General features: G+C 33.8%; 2 protein-coding genes across 2 annotated transcripts; one reads left to right on the top strand and one right to left on the bottom strand.

Moving 5' to 3' along the window:
- Window positions 1-7,103: 7,103 nt before the first annotated feature.
- LOC7483635 (uncharacterized) lies at window positions 7,104-10,981 on the bottom strand. The gene is made up of 6 exons (XM_002317311.4): window positions 10,763-10,981; window positions 10,534-10,679; window positions 9,393-9,562; window positions 8,476-8,553; window positions 7,868-8,012; window positions 7,104-7,770 (listed from the first exon to the last, which is right to left on the bottom strand). Exons 1-6 carry the CDS (start codon window positions 10,875-10,877, stop codon window positions 7,357-7,359), a joined length of 1,068 nt encoding a protein of 355 aa, XP_002317347.2. The 5' UTR covers window positions 10,878-10,981; the 3' UTR covers window positions 7,104-7,356.
- Window positions 10,982-11,114: 133 nt separating this feature from the next.
- On the top strand, window positions 11,115-17,395 carry LOC7483636 (AUGMIN subunit 4). Its single transcript, XM_024581197.2, has 13 exons — window positions 11,115-11,480; window positions 11,565-11,612; window positions 11,708-11,818; window positions 12,122-12,475; window positions 12,617-12,713; window positions 13,361-13,406; window positions 13,590-13,683; window positions 13,796-13,867; window positions 16,081-16,139; window positions 16,326-16,394; window positions 16,492-16,543; window positions 16,982-17,059; window positions 17,133-17,395. The coding sequence occupies exons 1-13, from the start codon at window positions 11,349-11,351 to the stop codon at window positions 17,208-17,210; spliced, it is 1,290 nt and encodes a 429-aa protein (XP_024436965.2). The 5' UTR covers window positions 11,115-11,348; the 3' UTR covers window positions 17,211-17,395.
- Window positions 17,396-22,153: the final 4,758 nt, after the last annotated feature.

Consider the following 22,153-nt stretch of genomic DNA (forward strand, 5'->3'; position numbering starts at 1 on the left):
AGATTTGAAAAGAGTTTCAAATCTTATTCAAACGACCAATGACTATTATGTAGAGAACAAACATGATTTAACATGGAAGATATACTACATGCTTTAATATTAAATCGAAATATTATTGATGAAAGGATATTAATTACATTGAGAAACCGGCCACTAAAAGGTTAAATCAAACCACTAATGACTTTTCTAATATTTGGGGACCATGACATGTTGTTAGACGGTACACTTGATCTTTAAATATAAATAAATTAATTGTTGAATTGATAATAAAATAAATTGTTTAATTTATTTTATTCTATTTAATTAGAAATTATAATTTATATTTAGGCCAACATATTAAGAACCTAATGAGTTACACACATTAAGAACCATTAGTCAGAAATTAAATTAGGATGATTTAATTAAGTATGACTTGACTAAAAATATATTTTAGAAATTAAGAACTAAAATATAATTAATACAAAGTTATACTTATAGACTTAGAAAAATCAAGTAAGGACTTGATTGAGTTAATTTCTAAAATTGTCTTTAATTAATATATAGATATTATTCAAGAGGCAAATTGGTATTTTGTCAATTTATAGGGGTTTTCAGATTTTCCTATAAATAGTAAGTTATGCCTCTTATTTTAAGGTTGTTCTCTGTTAGACAAAATAAACTACATAAGTATCATAATAGAGAGCTAGAACTCTAGGCATAACAATATCTCTCTTCTAAATAAGAATTTACGAAATTTCTTACTGGTGCTTTATGTGGATTACCATTAGAGGTCGGACAATAGGATAGCTTGTGGTTTGCGATAGCCGAACCTTTAAAGAATTATTCAAAACTGAAGAAGATCAAATCTTCAGGTAATAAATCCCTAAACAACTCTAGATATGTCTAACATAATCATAGGAACTCTTGAATAATTTTGTTGTATTGTTTCCTCTGATATATGACATTCGAGAACCTAATAATAAGAATATCATAATTATAACACCTATTTAATTTTTTTTGCAAAGCATTTTTGTCCCAATAACTTTATTTTTACTCTAGATTCATTAATGAAATGAGGATTTTGGATTAATAATAAATATTAAAGATGAAGAGAGTCTTTATTTAACAATAAATATGTTTTTATATGAATAAAGTTAGTGTCACTTGTAACCTTCCAATTGGCCACGGAGAATATGCACTATCAATCTTCTACTTACATTAAAGCCAATATCTCATGTATCTCATATCATATTGCTTCATATGGTGATCATGTTTTTGTTGTTATCAATTTTTTACCTCACAACAAAAAAACAAGAAAAGAAAAGGCAAATCCAAAAATACAAGAGAATACAGATAAAGAAAACCCCAAAGATTGCCCAAATTGGTGACCAAAACAACAAGTGGAAAAGTTAGAGGATCAGAATGTATAAGATTGACAAAATTAACGATCCAATTCTGATTGACAAAAGACCCATTTCGTGAAAATATTTTTATTTAGGGTAAAGAAATACAAATTTGTATGAGTAAGGGCTGAATAAGGATTTTAAAAGGCTTAATTACAAGAAAAATAAGTTTTTTAGAGTCAATTTAAGTATTAATTGGAAGAAATTGAAGTTTGGGGACTGAAATTGGACTTTAGAAAGTTTAATTGGTCAAATCAGGGGGTTAATTGTGAAAAGAATTAAAGTTTAATAGCCAATTAGGGGTTTAATTGAAGAAATTTAAAACTAAGGACCAAATTGTAAAAGATACGAGACTTTAATGGTTGAAATTGACCAAATCAAGGGCCAAATTGATGAAAATTGAAAGCTTGATGATTAATTAAGGGTCCAAGTGCACAAATCGAAAACCAAGAACCAAGATGAAAATGATGCTAAACTTTAGGGCTGATGATTGAGTTTGGAAGGGGTGAAATTGCATGAAATTAAGAGTTTGGTAAACAAAAATAGGTGCACTTAAAAACAATTGGAAGAATAAGAACTAAAATGAAATATATCAGATCCCAAATGAAAAACTCTAATTTCTATGGTTTTAACCTAGACGACGCGTCGTTCACCTACTATTCATCTTATTCCTTCACAGTTTTGAATGGTCGAGTCAGCACACTCTAAAAGTTCGTTGTTGAGTTCTAGACCTTTGAATGACACGATGTTTTTTTTGTAAAAGAAAGAAGAGAATTCACTCTACAACCTCATTTTCATGAAATTGAATGTTTACATTTTAATTCTTTCATATAAGTCTCCAACATCTTGTCCCTGATCAGCCATCACCGTATTTTTAGATCTGGGTTGATCTAGTTGACACCATCAAACAAATAAATGTAGAGCTACAGATCTCAAAATGGAGTAAGGATGGATCCAAATGGAAAGTGTGCATCTTCTCTACCAAGTTTAGGTGGTTTCTAATAACATTTACATCGAAGTTTCTCTAGCGAAGCCTATAAAGTGGCCAACTCAGTTAGCCTTAATTGAGATACCTATTTGTGCAAAACCATCTAACCTTTTCATGTGTTCACACTTAAAATCCTAGAGGGTTCTTATCGAGGCCATAAATATTTCATCCGAGATCAGAAGGTGAGGAATGCATGCCTTTGTCTCCAAGAAAGAGAAAACCGTCTGGGAAAAAATCACCATCCCCAAAAACCATTGAAGGGCAAAGATTCTAGCTATTAACATTTGTCTAGAGCTCTTTCATTTTGATCAAAGGACTGAGTTTTGATCAATCTTTGAGGGAATCCATAAAAAGACCTAGAAAAACCTTATAAATACCCCTAGAAATCAAAGAAAAAAAGGGAGAAGAGAGAAAAACATGAGGATATACTTTGTAAAAAAACCCTAATATGAAGGTTCAAAGACTTAATATAAAGGTCTAGCAAGTTTAGAAAAAATAAAAAGTGAAAGGGAAAAATAAAAGGTAAAGAGAAGGGAAGTAATAGCCTATAGCCACCAAACTTGGAGAAGGTATAACTATATGAAAACTTAATGGTGGAATCCATGTGGTCTTCCCATTCATGCTTTTTCAATGTTTAATGATGTTTTTTTTAATCATTTTGACATTATTTAGTGTTTTAGCATTTATACAGATTGATGAATGAAAATGTTCTTTTGATTGGTTAATCCTATTTTGAAGTTGTTGTTAATGTTGCTGAGATATTTAAAAGGTGTTTGTGTGTTTGGTTTTGACGAAGTATAGTAGTTTTGGAATCTGTCAAAGATAGTTGTAGGTGTTTGATGACTTTTTCTAAGTTGCTAATGCATGTTCTTGGTTCCTAAGTTTAGTTTGGGTCTCAAAGTGTTTTAAGAGTCAATTTTGGATTGAGTTTTGATGTTTTTGTTGGCTAATAATAGGGCTATAATTTTGGAAGTTGAAATCTAATACATGTTTTTGATGATTTGAGGTTATTTGTTAGTGTATTTTATTCAAACTTGTTTGTTTATGATAATGTGGTTTGTTAAGGTTAAAAGAGCTTGATTATAAGGCCTAAAATGTATTTTCTAGGTTTGACAGTGTATGGTGGGTTTTTTAGGCAATTTGGGTTCATGTTCTTCATGTTCATCCGAAAAACTTGGTCTTAAGTGCTAGTTTTAGGTTTCATTTTGATTTGATTACGATTTCTACAAGTTTGATTATGGTTTCTACTATTTACTAATGATGATTAGTAAATAGTCTAGGGTTTTCATGCATCAATAAAATGTTTAATCATGATGTTTGAGTAATAACCAAAGGAAATGGATACTTGATTCTTGATCTATGTTTAATTGGGAACAAAACATTGCCTTTTATTGCTTGAAATTTGGTATGGTTTGATGTTTACATTGCTGGGTTTGAGTTTGAACGTTCTTCATGTTCTTTGTTTTCCTTGGTATTTGATATGTTATTATTATAAAATTTTATACTTTTTGTTTTTTTTAGTTTTGATTTTATTTCAGTTTAAATCTCTGTTCTAGTTTAGTTTTGGGTTAAACCTTGATTTTTGGTTTTGTTCATGGTTCAACAAGTGTTTTCAGGTCGACCCAATTGGTTTAAAACCAGGTCAAATATTTAAGGCTTTTTTAAGTTTGCCACTGTTTTGATAAAAATAAATTTTGGCATAAGGGCGTGTTTGATAAACATGTTCTTAAGCCTATTTTAAGAGTTTTATTTTGAACAAAAATATAATTTTGCAAAACATGACCTTAAATTTTTTTTTTCAAATAATTTTTTCTTGTTGCATATGGCCTAATCCTTATAAAAAAAATGTATTTTTATTTATAAAAAAGGAGAGAAAAGGTGTTTCTTATCATGGTTTTAGAAAAGTACTTGTATTGATTTTCTTTGTATCTTTTGGAATTTACAAGTTTGTAAAAATTCTTAAGGATTTAACCAATATTTCAACAAGCCTAAAAAATTCAATTCATGAAAATTAATGGTCTACATCCTAGCATAAATGTTGGACCTATAAGTAGGTTGGTGTTTAAATACCTGGAGTTGACTAGAAAATTTTCATAATTATTTTAGATATTCACCAATTTTATTTAGGAGTATTTTTCACCACAATATATGAGTTGTGGAGAACCCTTTTGCCTTCCAAGATAGGTGATCCCCTGTCATGGCACCTACATGGACCCTTCCTATAAGAATTTATCTAGGCATACGAGCTCATAATAAATTTGAAATGTCATATTTATTCATAGGAGTAAATCTTTATTCTGAACCATAGACATATTACTGGTTAGGAACCTTTAAACCATATCTAGATCACATAATGCAAGTTACCTCAAGTAAGGTGAACTAGATGTGCTAATACCTTTCCTAGCCATAACCAGTCATTTACCCTTGGAATTTCCGATAAGACCAGTACACCCGGGTTTCCTAGTGATCCTGAACCAAACAAATATGTGGTGACTCCTTAATCCTGGCATCCCGCCACGTCGCACGTGCACGTGCAACACTTTTACTGCGATAATGATTTAGTGAGAGGATCTACAAGATGCTTTTCAGTGGATACTTGTTCTATCTTTACATATTTCTTTTTTATAATTTCTTTGATCAAGTGGAGTTACTTAAGTACATATTTGAATTGTTGATGAAACCTTGGTTTCCTTACTTGTGCAATGTCTTTATTGTTAATATAGTATAAAGTTACTAGATCAACAATGCTATGAACTATACTTGGTTCAATGATGAACTTCTTGATCCAAATAGTTTCTTTTATTACCTTAGATACAGAGATGTATTCAACTTCAATTATAAAATCTGGAATTGTCTCTTGTTTACAACTCTTTTAACTTACAACACCATTATTTAAAATGAAAATCTATCATGACTGAGATTTGCTATCATTAATATTTGATTAAAAACTAGCACTTGAATAATCACGAGCTACAAGTTCATCTTCTCTATAAAACATAAATACATTCTTAGTTCTTCTTAAGTATTTAATAATATTTTTAACTATATTTTAATAATCCTTACATGGATTAGATTAGTCTTTACTCATCATGCTTAGAGCATAAGATACATTTAGTCTTGTATATAGCATCACATACATGATGGATCTTATAAACAAAGCATAGGGTATTTTTTCTATCATATCTCTCTTAATTTGTCTCTTAGAAAACATCTCTCATGCAAAATTAACAGGTATCATCTATTGGATTATTTCATGCTAAACTGTTTTAGCATCTTATCTATGTATATGAATTGGGATAACGTAAATGACTTTTTAAATCTATTTCTATATATCTTTATTCTCAATATATATGTAACTTCACCCATATTTTTCATAAAGAAAATCTTGGACAACTAGATTTTTAATAACTAGAAAGGGAATGTTGTTTCTTATGAATTAGACATGCAAGCTCATCCATATGTTTTTGGGCTAGAAGCTGGCCCAATATGCTGAGTCTCTTTAGCTTTTTTTAAGGTTTTTATTTTTTGTGCTTTAATTTTATTTAAGTAAAATAACTAAGATTATTTTTCAATTTATCTTCGAGTGAGATTGTGATATTTTTTTAGTGATATTAGTTGGAACTGTTTTTGTTATGCTTTTCATGATTGTTTTTGTTTTTATTTTTTTTTAAAGATTTTGATAAAAATTAATTATAATTAAATAAAGATTATTATATTCGAGATCCTATTCCATTAGATATCATTCAATCTAATATTTATTTTTGAATGATATTCTTGCATTTTTTATGATGTTGCTAATACTTATTCTATGCAAACTTTTTATTTATATATTTTTAATGTTGGTGGTCAGGATAAAATTCATATAGTTATATCAAATATGTTTTGAGTTTCTTTCACTTCTTGGTTAATAAAGGTTTTTTTTTTTAAAAAACAAAAACAAAAGGGGGAATGTTACATGTACAGTAAAAGAAGGTTTTGAAAAAGAAATACTTTTTTTTCTTCATGATTAGTTAAAAATAGATTTTGAAAAGTTTTCCATTGCAACACACAAGTAGTATATTAATTTCAATTTCTAATACATTGTGTCAAAAAATTAAATTTATTATTTTCCTATTTTTATTGAAACTTGCATTTATAATTTTGATCAGTTGTTTAAGAAATAATTATTTTGGTAAGTAAAATGCAAAAAAAAAAAAAAAAAAACCAAGATACATTAGTTAGATGGCAGGGTTTTAACTAAATAGAAACCTATCCTTAATTTTTAATTCTAATTGCTTATAATTTTTTTCAGATTAAGAATCCATAAAAAAAATAAAATAAAATAAAATTCTACCAATAGTAAAAGAAGGAACTATACTAGTTTTTTTTGTTAATAAAATTGAAATGATTACTTTTCTTATTAATCTTTGTTTCAGTTTACCAGCTAGATTCTTAATCAGTAAACCTTTTTTATATTTGTTGTAATGCCTATATATATACATATATATATATTTTTTACATTGACAAAACAAAAATTGAGTCTGACCCTAGAAGAGCACACATTACTAGTGATATCTCAAATATTATGCGGATTATCAATGAATTGCTTGGTATGGCTGCGAAATTTACCACTCAATGTTTCCTCGGGGACACTATTAATTTAGCAATTGCCACCAAGTCACCTGCAGTATACAAAATAAACAGGAATTAATTCTAACTCCCATCTACTTATGACATAACATCCTTTTGCAACATTTTCCAACCCACAATCATATAGTTTATAATTCTTCAAAGATCTTGAGGTCACTCAATCATGACCCTTTAACAATTCCATTCATCCTTGTATCACATGAGAACCAAAACTTGGTTCTGATAAGCCAAATACTCCTGTTACTCAAATCAAAATATTTTACCTAGTATGCTACAATCAACTACTGAATACTATAGAGCTGACAGAAGCTGGTCGGTTCCTCTAGGGTGATGCAGACTGTTGGGATGTGCTGAACTTTAGTTCCTACCATGCAGGGATTTGCTCACTTGAGAGGCCAGGACTATGGCCTTTGATTCAGCACTCATCGTCATCCACTCCCTGTCTGAGCGACGCTGATGCTGTCTTGCATTCTTAGCTCGCTTTGGTGCTAATCGTGTATCTCTTTCCACAAAGGCAAGTCTAAATTTTTCAGCCAAGGACAACTCCTTGGAGTTCGAAAGAATTGGAGAAACAGGTTTTAATGTAATCCCGTTTGCTGCCCACGTGCTGGGATTAATCTCCTGAACAAACAGATCATCCAGAGCAGTATCTGGAAAAGCTTCTACGGGAATATCCTTTCCTCTAAAGCCAAAGGGTGACCGCTTCGGATTTACTGAAATACGTGGGCACTCAGTTGCCAAGATCTCCAGTGAATCTTTATCAATCTTTGGCTGCAAAAGATAGGGAAGTGTGACAAGAGGAAAGAGTAAGAAAGGCGAATTGCTCCCATCTTTGACTTGTAATTGTGCATAAATTACAACTCCTTACCCACACAAGCCAATGCAAGGATTCAGCATTATGACTGATTTCAGCAGTGTCAAGTTCCTCCCATGAATCTCCTACCATATCATCCAGCTTTGGTTTCAACAGAGTCAAGCAGCAGCGTGCTGTGTAGTCACTCCTTGGGCATCCTCTGCAATATTAACTTTGTTTTAAATCTGACATTCTACACCTGTTCAAATGTAGATGATTGCAAGAGATAACGTAGGAACCCTTGAAATTAGGAAATAACCATTTTTTTTTTGTTGAGTAGAAACTTTATAAGATTTAATTTGATTTAGGTGCCACTTCCACTCACATGTGTTGTAAATACTTGAGAATGATTTTTTTTTTAATATTGAACTGTAAAAAATATATCAATGCCAATTGTATTGCTCATGTTTTCTTCATACTAACAGAAGGAAAAGAAAATAAAAGAATTCGGTCAATTATTTTACATGATGAAAACCTGCTGTACCAAGAAATGAAAGAAGGCAGAAAAACATTTATACCAAAACATTGTTCTATAATTAACACTTCATAAATAGATTTGATGTTTATAGTGAATCTTTTAGTTAAAATAACAGCCCTATATATGTCTTAGTTAGGAAGTTTACCCGCATCTCAATGTTTGCAGGGACTTGCAGTGCTCCACAAGTACAGAAACACTAGAAGCAGTAATTTTGTTGCATCGACTGCACAAAATAGTGTCACATGATTGGTATTTCTACTAAAGCAATGGAAAACTGATAGCCCGCTGAATTGGAATTAGACAAATTACTGCTTAAAAGAATGAAATAAATTATAGCAAGGAGTATTTTAATAAATATCATGGAGGTCTAATGATAGATGCAAAAGATGTGCTTGAAGAATAAATCCAGGAGACCTAGCATCATTTAGGATCCATCAATCTGTAACAATAGGCCAAAGAGAGAGTCTGTCCATAGTCCAAATGACTATGTAGTTTCCTACACTTCTTTTTTTTTTTCTTTTTTTAAGAACCATCTGAAGGTGTAGCTTGTATTACCAATACAAGGGCACTTCTTTCCCCTTGTTAGTCACCTGTCTACACATTCATACTTCCACATGATACCTTTTTTTTATGGCCAATGTTAATGCTAGAAATATGACCCATAAATATCTAGTTTTGAAGCTTTTCTACAAAGAAAACCAATTCAATTGGTCAGTCTTCCCCCACAAACTTTGATCCTCTTTCCTTTTCAAGCATTGCAACAGAAGATCCACTTATCTAACTTGTTCACCAGCAGAGTATGGTAAAAAAAGTCAACAAAAATTCCTCCTAATTGCTCAATAAGTTATCAAACACGCTAAATGTTACATGGTAAGAAAAAAACATGAGATCACAAGCGTGCCTTTTGCAGTAAGAATCTAGAAACCAAGTTGACATAGTGGAAATACCTAAATATATTTAGAAAAGCTGCCCAGAGCACTGTGAGCTCACACTAAATGATCCATTATTTTTGGTTAGAGGGAATACTTTCCAGCTTCATTACTTATATCCGAACTTCCGTACCTTATATCCACAGCTCGAAGAAATTTACAAGTTTTGGTCACTTCTATTAAACCAGAATCAGTAACTTCTGAGCCAGAAATGTCAAGTATCTCCCAGGAAGTATCAGCTAAAGGAATGATAACCTCATCACATAGCATTTTCCTTCTCCTGGCAATTGCTGCAATTGTCATCTGTGTTGCAATAATACATCCATAGAGTGTTAGGATAAATGAGCAAGAAGACTCACATGCCAGTGCACAATCATTAAAGCAGAGGATTGACACATGTTGGGGCGAGTGGAATGTAACCTTGATATGTTTTTTCGAATGCATAGATTCTTGGCATTGTATTCGTAAAGTTTGGATAAAATTAACGGACTAACTAGTGTAATTTTCATGGTTGCAAATACTTCATCATACCAAATGTTCTAAGGCCTCTCAACCTGCTTTTTGAGGTTGAGAAGCAAAACAAACAGGGCCTAAGAGTACAAGGGAAGAAGAATTCTCTAAGCTCCCAGTATAGAGATTACATTCATATTTTCAAGGATAAATGAAAGAGTTATCAGAACAAAGAGAGAGACAGAAAGGCCTCTAGTTTCTCTTCAATAGATTAGCCACTCTTTTACCTCAAAAAATCGAAATCATAAGGTAGTTTTTCCCTTCTAGGAGAGTGCAGGGCTACACAAGATGTAATCAGGATTAGAAAGGGATGTGCGCGCGCCAAAATGAGAACAATTCAAAAGCTGTGCAAGCAACATTCTACGTTCTCATATTAGTGCGCATCAAATTCAATTGTCCTTTGTCTAGTTTAAACACTCTCACACACTACTACATCTGGGCATTCTCCACTACGGATGCGAACATCCAAAATCATGACTGGAGATAATAATTTACGTATAAGAATTCCTAAGACCTGTTGAGTTATTTATTATTTGGCAAAAAAAAAAAAAAAAAAAGAAGAGGGAAGAATCCTGTTCTTAATAGGCACTAAATCCTCAACAGTTGAAAATGTAATCCATCCCTAAACCACCACCTAGCAAGTTGAAAAAAAAAAGGGTTCTAACAAATGAAGCGACATAGAGATGCTAGCAAAGAGACGGACAAGAAAGACGGCAAATTTGAGAATTTTTTGGAGGCGTAAAGAAATAAAGAGAGAAGCTTACCTTAATATGCGGAGGAAAGGCGATAGAAATGTCACTCAAGTGGGCAATAATATCTTGTAAATTCTTGCCAACAACTCCGAGGCACAAGCTCAATAAACTTGGAGGTTTCGACTTGCCAGGACGACGGCGACGACAGCTTAACAATCCTATCATCAACCCAATCACATACATGAAAGGAAAAACCCAAGAAATTATTGTAAGAGAGAGATGCGAATTGTGATTAAATTACCAGGGGATTGAAGGGCTGGGGAAAAGAGGGAAGACTTGGAAGGAGTAGATGTCATAATATTGGAATTCAAATCGAGTTTCTTCAAAGAGGTTGTAATTTCTTTCCCCTCTTCCATCACATCCCTTTCTTTAGTTCTTCCTCGACCGACCTTCCACACACACACACACACACACAAAACAAGAGTAAAGAGAGAGGAAGGGGAAAAATAAATAAAAAAGAAAAGAGAGTGGTATAGGTTACGTTTATTTGATAATATATTTATTTAAAAAATTTATTTTTGATATTAAAAAAAACAAAAAACAAAAAGTGAAATCGCGTCCAATCCCAACACAAAACAGGCCCTAGAAAGCCCCAAATCACTGGTTGGGGTATTTTGGTAACTTCAGAGAGGCAAATGATACTCAACAGCAACTTTTTGGTTGCTTCCGATCCGTGGGTTTCAAATCCAAGGATTTGTTGAAGAAGAAGAAGAAGAAGAAGAAGTGGGTGAGAAAGCAGCAATATCCTCAGCCATTCTCTTCTAATCGGCTGACTTAATAAACCACATCGAGAAGAACAAGAAAGACGACGGCGTTTTAATAAATCAATGGTGAAGGGAGGAGTGCAAAACCCAGGATTAGCAGCGGATGTGAGTCAGGTGATTGATCAGTTGGAACGGCACTGTTTGGCACCCGACGGATCTCTTGTCTCCAAATCCGCCTTCTCCGACCTCCAACTCGTCAGTGCTATTTACTATTACCACCACCACAACCATTTTTATTTCTGCGTTTAAATGGTTAATAATGATATGATAATTTTTCAGGCCAGAGAGGATATGTCCAGGGAGAGATTGCGCTACTTAGAAGCTTTGGTACTTCCTCCTCCTCCTCTATTATATATATAGGTAACCGAGTGTTTTCGAGTGTTATACATATAATATTTAAAAGAAAAATGATGATTATGCAGGCAATTTATTGTGAAGCAATTGCCATGGTGGAAGAGTATCAACAGCAGGGTGTTTCCATGGCTAATCTTGGAGGAATTCGAGATGTCCAAGGCTCGAACAGCTCTCCTCAGGTTTTTTTAAAAATAAAATTAATTTCCCTGATAATGACAAGTGATTTTCAGTTCAGAACCAAAAACACGTTGAAGTAGGAAAAACGCTGAAATAAATAATTTATCAAATTATTCTACTAAATGTTGATCCATGTGTATTGGTTTTTTTTTTTTTTTTAAATAATTGCTTACCGGGATATCCAATATAGATCGAATTCCGGGATAATTTATTTTTCACTCCTTTTAATTTACTTGTAATTGAAGGTGTATTTGAGGATCTGGATTCAATAAAAGAACCTTCTTCTGCCTACTTTTCATTCTTAGGTTTATGAGACTCTAGAGCACCGCTTAGTCGTTGCAGAAGCAGCTCAGAAATTGAGGCTTCCTCTTATATCGAAGGATGGTGAGATCCATGAGGAGGAAATTGAAAAATGGACTGTAATGTCTCGAAGTTCCCTTGATAGTACAAGTACCAGTGTTACCATCAGCTCAACCTCTAACTCCATCAATTATACGAACAGTTCTGCAAACAGCACTGCAAGTGCAGCAAACAATGCCGCTTTTCTTACTAATAATGACTCAACAGAACCTGGAGTTGGTGGCGTTCCTAATCGCTTTCTTGGCATAACACCTGCCTATTTGTGGCAAACTCATCTTCAACAAATGCCATTCATGATGGTATGTTCCCCCCCATGGAATGCAATCTATTATAATGCTTTAACCATGTTCTCTTCACACATTTCACACACACAAACACACTCACACAGATATATTATCTTTCTGTATTATATCTATTTGATATTGTGCCAGCTCTTGTAGGACATTGCTGAATATCAGATGTCTCTTTCATGTGAGGTTGAGGCTCGCTTGAAAGCTAAATGCATTAAGTTAGCTGATGCTTTTGTTGATGATATCGGTAGGTTCTTGTGAATTGCCTCATCCTCCTCGCATAGTTTCACGCTTCTCTTATCATCTACCATATGCATGTTATCTACTAGTGTTTTTGCAATACACAATCTATGACAAGTAGCTGTCTATCTACGAGTCATTGCTTGGGGAGAGGTAGCCCTCTTGATAATGCATAACATGGAGTGTTGCCCTCTAATTCTTGCTTTTAACCATGATGATAATGCAAGTAGAATATAACCTGTTAGTTTGTATTGATGTATGAATTTGCACTGCATTTGGTCTGGGAGATATGCGAGGGCGTAGCAATTTTGTCAAGAAAGCAATGAACTAGGTGCTGTTTTTTGGCTCTTGCTCAAGTTTAACGCGGTGGTACTTCAACAGAATATTTATAATTTAGCAAAAGCAACCAACTAAGACTAAATTCACTGCATATTATCGTCCAAGCAAGGCTTATATTCATAATAAAAGTTTCTCATCATCATTATATGTGTGTTTTGATTGGTATCCTATCGCATGCACCATTTTAATGGTAGTATCATATTGGTATCATATTAAGTAATAAAACCCAATGCTCTTGTTCAATAAGCAAATGTAGTATAAATATTCCATGTGTATTACAGTCATTTAATTTGACTTAATATTTTACTGATGCAGATTCAATGCCTGTTAATCAAAATTCAACTGCTCGCCTTCCAGAGAGGTTTGGACACTCTCATCGCTAGTTCTTGAATTTTTTTTTCCTTCAATATGGAATGCAGAAAGTTATGTTATTTCTTGATAATGCAACGTTATGTTATGGAGCAGTCCAGTACGTGGGACCACGAATCTTAATAAAATTGTAAACTACTGCATGTTGCACTCAACTTACTTTTCACATTATCAGGGTCAAGTTGATAATTGAGGAAATTGAAAAGGAAGAAGCAGCCCTGCGAGAGGATCTTTATTCTGCAGATAGAAAATTTGCTGAATATTACAATGTAAGTTGATATGCAATTTTCATGGTTTTTTTTTTAATATTTTTTTCTCTTACTTTTCTTTTTAGTTTTGCTTACTAGCATAATAATTACATGATAATTTCGTCTTGGAAAGGTTTTAGAGCAGATACTTGGCGTGCTTATTAAGCTTGTCAAAGATTTGAAGCTGCAACATCAACATAAATATGTAAGTCTAATTTGAAAAATCAAGACTCTGTTTTGACTGTTGAATTTAAACAATGCTTCAATCAATTTATTTGCTTTTGCTTAAAGATGTATTTGGTCACTATACTTAGGAGCAGGAACATATTGAACCTTGAACTTTCAAGATGCTCTACTACCGACTTCAATTTTTGGGTGGTTTTGGTTCCCCTGTTTGCTTCTATCAGCATCACAACATTTTAGTATTGCTTTTGGTGACCTTAATGATACGTGGACCTTTAGTATTTATTATTGATGACCTGTAATCTTACATGGAAAAAATATCATCTGTGGCCAAGCACCAATTTAATGGGCCCTAGGAGCTGCTACTCCAATGACGTAAGGTCAGCTATATTAAGTTCAATCCAAACTAGTTTAGGGTTGGCTGCATATGTTCATCTTTAATCAGTTTTGCATGGACAAATATTCCATAAGCTGGTAGAAATGCTGGATTATTCTTCAACATTTCAACATCATTTCTTTGGGTCCTCTTACCCTCCTTTTTCTTAGTACTTTAATTTGATTGCTATCACTGATGCAGCTTTTCTGTCAGAATTGGATATGGCAGAACCATCTTGGATGGCTTTCCCTTAACTTCTCATAAGTTAATCCCATATCGGCATTAGGCACCAGTACGACCCTTCCTTGAAAGAACCTATTTCTTATTGGCCCTTTCCTATGCTATACAACCATCTGAACATCCTCATTTAATGCACATGTTGCTATTTCACTTTCCAACACCGATTATCAAAGAGTGTAGCTGTCAAATTTATTTTGTAAATTTTACCTTTTGCTTGGATTATTTTACTCACATGACACTTTATTTCCACTTAGAGGATAATCGCTTTCTTTAATTCTATAGGCACATCTTTCTCAATGTTCTCCTCTTTAGGGAAATCCATGGAAATGCTAGCATTTTAGTACCTCTACCCCATGTAGGTTAACAATTTGCTGCATATCTATAGCACTGCTAAGGTTGTGAAACTAAGTGCTTGAAAAAAAATGGTGATTTGAAAAAAAAAAAATGTATCTCATTTTCATCATATAGAAAAGGAAAAAAAAATCACCTGCTTTCCTCTCACCTCTCTAGTCTAGAAAAACCAGAACTTATGTTTTCGTTTCCTTCCTTTTATTGGTAACAAGACTGACGAAAGCAAAAAAAAAAAAGAAGGTTTTTGACCCCACTCTCTTTCCCTAGAGACTCACTTTTGAACTAGTTCAAGGCTCTGCCAGTCTTGCCTCAGACAAAAATTGTTTCCAGCTTGTATAGTGGCACATCGGAACCTGCAGTCACCAATGTCTTCAATGGTGTATTAGTTATTACCATATCAACTGCCAAAATTAACCTCCGCTATTGTTTAGACTTGCAATTGTGGCTCATTTGTTGTTTCATGGTGCTCACATATGGCAAAAGGTGGTTGAATCACTGGGTTGTTATTATCATATTCAAGCAGGTCCTGGCTGGCTTGTTTTTTTCAACATGCTTGCTTTTAGGATTTCTTGAGTGGATCTAATTCTGAAATCTGGCGATAGATTTAAATGTGTGATCATCCTTGAGTTCCTTACCATGGAGGTTCCATTGGCTGGCATGACCAAGAGGATTATTATAGGAGTATTGATCAGCAATTGTTTACTTGCAATTTGATCTGGGTTTCTCCATTTGGATGATAGTCATGAGATTGTGGTTCTGAGGTTAATTTTCTGTTTGATTTGGTTTTATTTTTGTAAGAAGAACATGGCCATGGAAATTGTGCGAGAGAGCACACATGCATGCCAACTGATTAAACCAAACATGTATTAAATCAATTATTTTCTCACTGTTTGGTTGTTGGATTCTTTCATTAAATGACTGTATCCGTGTTTCAGAATAATTTGTATCTAAGTAGACTCCCATATGTCTGCTAAGTGTATTACTGACATGGCCAGCAGCTGGCCATGTATGATGCCACAGCAGCATAAGAACAATTTTCAGTAGGATTAATCCTGAATTTTATATTAGATTTTCTTGCTGATGGAAGCTAAATGAAATCTTGGGGTAAGGGAAAAAAGGCTCCAAAAGCAGGGGGATGGGATAAGTTATCTAAAGTTCAGGGTCCAATTTGCTGCCAAAACTATCATTGAATCAATTTGATTTCATTATAATTCATTCGTCTTCCTACTTAGATGCACTTCTAAATCCATTTTCCAACTTTTTTATAGGATGAACTACAGAAGACTTGGTTGTGTAAAAGGTGTGAGACCATGAGTGCAAAACTAAGGTTTGTTATGCTATCTGCTGTTTAGATTGCCATCCCATGAGTGCAAGAGGAGGAAATTAACAGAAATGTACATGTCATACATAATACATACCAGAAATCAATGGCTATTTCTTGTTACCTTTTTAGCTGTGATGCAATTCTGGGTGATGAAATGTTAACCTTTGAATTTTATAATTATCATCTCAGGGTTCTGGAGCATGTTCTCCTTCTTGAAACTTATACTCAGGAATCAATACCAGCTCTTCATAAAATAAGGTACTTGACAATGACACTCTTTATTGTCTGTGTTTTGTGTTTTAGTACTCTTTACTAGTTCATTACTGTTTTTTAATCAATCTTATTTATATTTCAGGAAATATCTTGTCGAGGCCACAGAAGAAGCTTCTATTGCATACAATAAAGCGGTTTGTTTCGTTACATCTCTAACAAAGTTGACCACATATTATCTTGATCATTGCTTGCTCTAAGACTGTCAGACATGAAATTTGTACACTCCTTTTGTGTTTGTGCATGCTATGTAATCATCCTATGGAGATATCTAAATCACTTCTGTGACTTGCAACTTAAATTCATGTCCAACATGATTCTTATGATGACTTAAGAGATGCTTTGTAAGGATCTGCATTTTCCTAATAGTGCATGAATTCAGAATGCCATTTCTGGCCAAATACTTGGAAATGTTTTGTTCTGCATTTTCCTAATAGTGCGCATGAATTCAGAATGCCATTTCTGGCCAAATACTTGGAAATGTTTTGTTCTGTTTCTGTCACCATCGTTTTGTGGGTTATTCCCCCGTTTTATCCCGGTCTTCATTTTGAAGTTGTGGCCAACTTTCTTACCAGGTTACACGCCTGCGTGAATATCAAGGTGTTGATCCTCACTTTGACACAATCGCAAGACAGTACCATGATATTGTAAAGGTAACACCAGTTTGCATACTGCCTTTGTTGTCAAAAATACTTTCATTGATCTCATGTCGGCCTCGTCCTGCAGAAATTGGAAAACATGCAATGGACAATCCATCAAGTTGAAATGGACCTGAAACGGTTACCAGATCATCCAAGAGCTTAAATTGGATTTATTTCTTGACTTTTTAGTACTTTTATAGGCCAAGGACCGAACCAAGTATCAATGTTTGATACCTAGTCTTTTTTTCCTTTTCGTTTTTGTCAAATTTGTTTTCCCTGGTCAGTTGCATTGCCAGGATGTAGAATAACATGCTCAACAATTAACTATAAAAAGATAATATTGGTTCACACTTTTCTTGGATAGAGATTTTTGGCCCCCCCCCCCCCCCCCCTAATAGTTTGTATTTGGATGGAACATATTGCTTGGATATCCAGCTGGTTGGGATTTTCTATAGATTGCTGCTTTAATTCTTTAATTCGGTGGAGGCGTGTGGTTTGTGGGCCTTTTTTTTTTCGGCCACTTATCCTATTCATTGATTTTTGGGGTGTTTTAGGGAAAAAAGAAAAAGAAAAAGAGTGCACTTAGGTCTTTATAGAATTTTATAGATGTTTTCACATTAAAAAAATTAAAATGATTGAAAAAAAGGTATTTGATACAAGAATCATCTTGCTTGCTATTCCAACTACAACAATGAATTTTGGGTTTGAGACGACGACGTGTTGTTTGCCACGTCAAACAAAACAACGTGTTCCAAAAGAAAAAGGTCTGTGTAAAATAAAAAGTTGGCAAACATCGATATGTCCAAGTGGTTAGGAAGGGAGGCATGAGAACTATTGAACCATGTTGCCGAAGGTCCAGATCCTTTCTCCTTTTAACACGAGAATAATTGTAATGCTTTTGCTTTTTTATGAGCTCAGGGCAGTATATATATTTTATGTTTATAAAAAAAAAATTATATTTTTTAAATGTGAAATTTAAAATTCATTAATATATACTCCTATATTCCAAGAAAAAGTTATTTTTTTAATGTGGGATTTGAAGTCATTTTGTATATATATTTTATGTTCTAAAAAAAAAAGTTATGTTTTTTCAATATGAGATAAAAAACTTTTTGGTTTAAATACTTCAACTTAAAAAGATAACATAATATCTTTTTAATGTGGGATTTGAAACCCTTTAGTATATATACTCAATGTTCATAAGAAAAAAGTTATGTTTTTTCAATGTGGGATAAAAAAACTTTTTAAAATATTCTTTTAAACTTCATTATTTACAACATGTATAGTCTATATTCACATGAATTTTTTCTTAATTTTTTCATATGAAATATTAAAACTTTAAATATATTTTTAAAATTTTTCCGGGTTGATCCGGGTTGACCCATGAAACCCGGGACCCGGCCCCTTGGCCAGGTCAACCCCGGTCCGGGTTTGATAATTATGGTATCAAGAACTAACGAAAACAAACGTTATCACAAGTTATGAGACTTTTATAAAAGCTATCTAGATTTGTTTTAGAGCAACATCTTATTATGACCCAATGAAAGCCCTCATTAATATTAAACAGACTTCAATAGTAGAGATCTATAAAACTCAAGAATTCTTTCAAATCGGGTCAGAGGATTTTCTGATTCTCATTGACTCAACAGTTTTTTAGGAGGATTAAAGGAGAAGATGAAGATCAGAGTATGAATGTTGAACTCCCAAAACTTAACAACTGCTTACAGGTTGGCCAGAATATAGGAGGACAACTTGATAGTTATGAGAAGATCTTGGACAACTAGCTTTACTAATTTTTAGGTTCGGGATATAACACAAGCCCAACCCAAGGTTGAAAACAAATCAGTTGTTCTTATACAAAAGCTCACTCCAGCTCAAATTAAGGGAAAAAAAAGATAAAAAGGGCTTTGCTTTAAATGCGATGGTAAGTGGGGGTCAGGGTACAAGTGTGGAGATTCAAAGTTGTTCATGATAGAGGAAATGGAGGAGAAGGCTGAAAAAACTCTACTGGTATGATAAGAGATCTTATTGATTTAAAGGACCCTAAGGAGGGAGGAAGACACAAAAGAAGTAGGCATATCCCTTTATGCTATCATTAGGAATCCGAATCCTAAAACTATGAGGGTGGAAGTTAAATCAAATGGCTATAATTTTACGGCCTTAATAGACACAAGGAGTACACATAACTTCTTACATCCAAGAGTGTCTAAAAAGGTTGGGCTAAATGTTTCTAGACATAAGCTCTTTGGAGTGAACATTACTGATGGTTCAAGGATATAGAGTGAGGGAAGCTGTTCAGATGTTAAATTATTAATTTTAGGATGGTTAGTTCATTACACAAGTCTATATTATTCAATTGGGTGGTTGTGATATCATTTTGAGAATCCAATGGCTCAAAAGTCATGAGCCAATTCTTTAGGACTTCGTGGCCTTGATAATGGAATTCCAGCATTGTGGTAAAAAGATTTAGATTAAAGATATGAGAGTTGAGGGGTCAAAGATAGACTATTGACCAATATTTTTATAAGAGATGGGAAGGGTAGCACGAGGCTTGTTTTTGCAGGTTTGGGAGACAAGTTCGGTTCAGAGTGAGATTCCAAAACAATTTGAAGACATGTTGCTAGATTTTGAGGGAGTGTTTAAAGAACTAACGGGGTTGCCACTAAGCAGGTCACATGGTAATTTTACCAGGTTTTTTGGCTTGTTCAATTCTCTCAGCCACTACCACCATGTCAGTGAAGTACTAGGTTGGAGCACCTATCAGATGATCAAAATAACGGTCTTTGAAAATATTAGAAAATAGATTGATTATTTCCTTCTCAAGTATATATGGATTAACTTGAACAACCTTTTCTCTCCACTGTTGAGCATACTCTCGAACTTATTTATGACTTCCTTTCTCCAACACTAATAAACTAGATTTGTTTCGAGCCATGCCCATGTTAAATTTGCATTGCTTAATGAAAGCATGTAAAAGATCCTTCCAGCTCTAGGTTTTCATGTCATTTAGCTTTATACACCAGCTTAATGCAGCCTCACCCAATCTATCTTGAAAGAAGTGCATGAACAACTTTTCATAATGCACAACTTCTACCCTTTTGTTGAAATAGAACTTGAGGTGAGTGGTAAGGCAGTGAGTTCCGGTGTACTTTATAAACTCAGGTACACAAAACTTCTTTGGTACAACTATATTTGGGACTAGACACATATCGACGGCTTGAACATGATCATACAAGTCAATGCCTTCGATAACCCTTAATTTTGCTTTCTAATGCTGCTATCTTATCATGATCAATAATATCCTTAGAGGATTTTGTCTAATGAGATTCATTAGCGAATGCATCCACAACTGTTGGGGTTGATGCAAGTATTGTTTACTGCCCAAATGCTGTATTACATCGGGCTTCCTAACTCTGTCCACCCATCCTTTCTTTAGGCTGAATTGTTGTCTGAGTCTGGATAGAAATCATAGGAAAATTGGACAGGCCTTCACCGGAGATGGTTTTGAGCCTTTATTTAAGAAAGCTAACGAGGCAGGCCATATTAACCTTTAGAGAGTCCAACTTTTTTTGGAAGCGAGCATCACGATGAACGTGTTCTTCATCTTCCATGTTTATCTGGTAAAGTCGGGTGTTGTAAACCCTGTGGATTTGAGCTCTCCAGGGACTTATATTTCAACCTGGATATGCACACATGACATTTAAGACCCCAAAACATGAATGCACGAATGATTATGGACGCAAGTGTATATACACGTACATCGAATATAGATTAACCTGTTCAAAGAGCTAATCCATGACTTCTTTGTTGAATACGAGAAATAATCTGTAGTCTGATGAATTTTTAAATTTTTCCCAAGTCCTCATCTCATTTAAATCCCATACACATTGGAGTGTAAAAAAAAAAAAATGGGTCTAGGCCCCTTTCATTAAAAAAAAGACAAAATGATTTTTACGTGCGGTAATTTCCCGGCCTTGGTCTTTGGGCAACCCCCCTCAACTAATTTCCTATACTTATAACAGGTCATGAAAGCCATGGTCTTAACTCGATTAAATTTGGCAGAGTTCGGGATTTTTTATCAGGTTCGCATTGTTGCAAAATGAATTATTAGAGAGTCAACTTCTTAAGGGCAGGTTCTAGCCATTACATAAGGAGTAGGTTTACTACTTGGTCTCAATAAGGTCTATGATATACCCAGTGACTACCTTTCATGAAGGCAGTATAAAGGCTTACAAGGAATGGTTGCGACACAATATGACCACCATTACCAAGTAAATGCTCAGCTCATAGTTAAGTGTTTCACAAATCTGAACCATGACTAAAAGTTAGGTGGCAGATCACTGCTCCCCCACCTAATCTAGAAGTGGGTTTATTCTTAAAATTAAAATATGTGAAGGTATTAATCTATATCCGATGTACTTATGTACGAGTACTATGTAAAAAAATACATGATAAAATTAAATTACACAGACTAACAAAATAAACAGGACATCGAATGGAGAAGCTGCCTCTTGGATTGAAGGAGTTTTGGGTTTAATCATAAAATTATGATTTAATGGAGTCGCCACCTAATTTCATGGTCACTAGAAAACCTACGGTCTACGAGAGTCTAGGTAAGGGGACTAGTTGTGCAAAGGGAATACATATCACCCTAGTGCACCCTACCCATGGTAAGCTTGATTGATTGTTATTCTAAGTCATGTTTCTATTTGTTGGTCTCATATAAGGTTCATGATAGATCTCCTTTTATGAGGAAGTCTCTACCTTATCAAGTTAAATTCTAACTGTTCTAGGGTCTACATTTTAGCATCACATTTATTTCCTAATTGGTTTCTTTAATATATGAGGGTACACTTTACAGTGTAATTTTATACTCTCAAATAATAAAGTCTACAACTATTTCTAATGTTTATTGCTATTAATTCATTTAATTTAATATAAGGAGTATGCATTATATTGTAAAATTCATATCCCGAATATTAATTAAACCAATTAGTTTTTGTGGTATTTTTGAAATTTTAGCCAAATCTTAATGCATAATTATAAACTGGTTACAATATCCATTTTGTATCTTTAAAACATGATAAAAATACATTTTTTTGTTTG

This window comes from Populus trichocarpa, chromosome 11, assembly GCF_000002775.5.
Source record: "Populus trichocarpa isolate Nisqually-1 chromosome 11, P.trichocarpa_v4.1, whole genome shotgun sequence".
Lineage (NCBI taxonomy): Eukaryota > Viridiplantae > Streptophyta > Magnoliopsida > Malpighiales > Salicaceae > Populus > Populus trichocarpa.

Coding starts and splice junctions, on each gene's coding strand:
- LOC7483636 (XM_024581197.2), top strand. CDS start 11,349: ATGGTGAAGGGAGGAGTGCAAAACCCAGGATTAGCAGCGGATGTGAGT. Junction 11,613..11,707: donor TGCGCTACTTAGAAGCTTTG/GTACTTCCTCCT, acceptor ATGATTATGCAG/GCAATTTATTGTGAAGCAAT. Junction 17,060..17,132: donor AGTACCATGATATTGTAAAG/GTAACACCAGTT, acceptor CTCGTCCTGCAG/AAATTGGAAAACATGCAATG.
- LOC7483635 (XM_002317311.4), bottom strand. CDS start 10,877: ATGGAAGAGGGGAAAGAAATTACAACCTCTTTGAAGAAACTCGATTTG. Junction 8,554..9,392: donor CTTCGAGCTGTGGATATAAG/GTACGGAAGTTC, acceptor TATTTTGTGCAG/TCGATGCAACAAAATTACTG. Junction 8,013..8,475: donor CTGCAAACATTGAGATGCGG/GTAAACTTCCTA, acceptor TTAATATTGCAG/AGGATGCCCAAGGAGTGACT.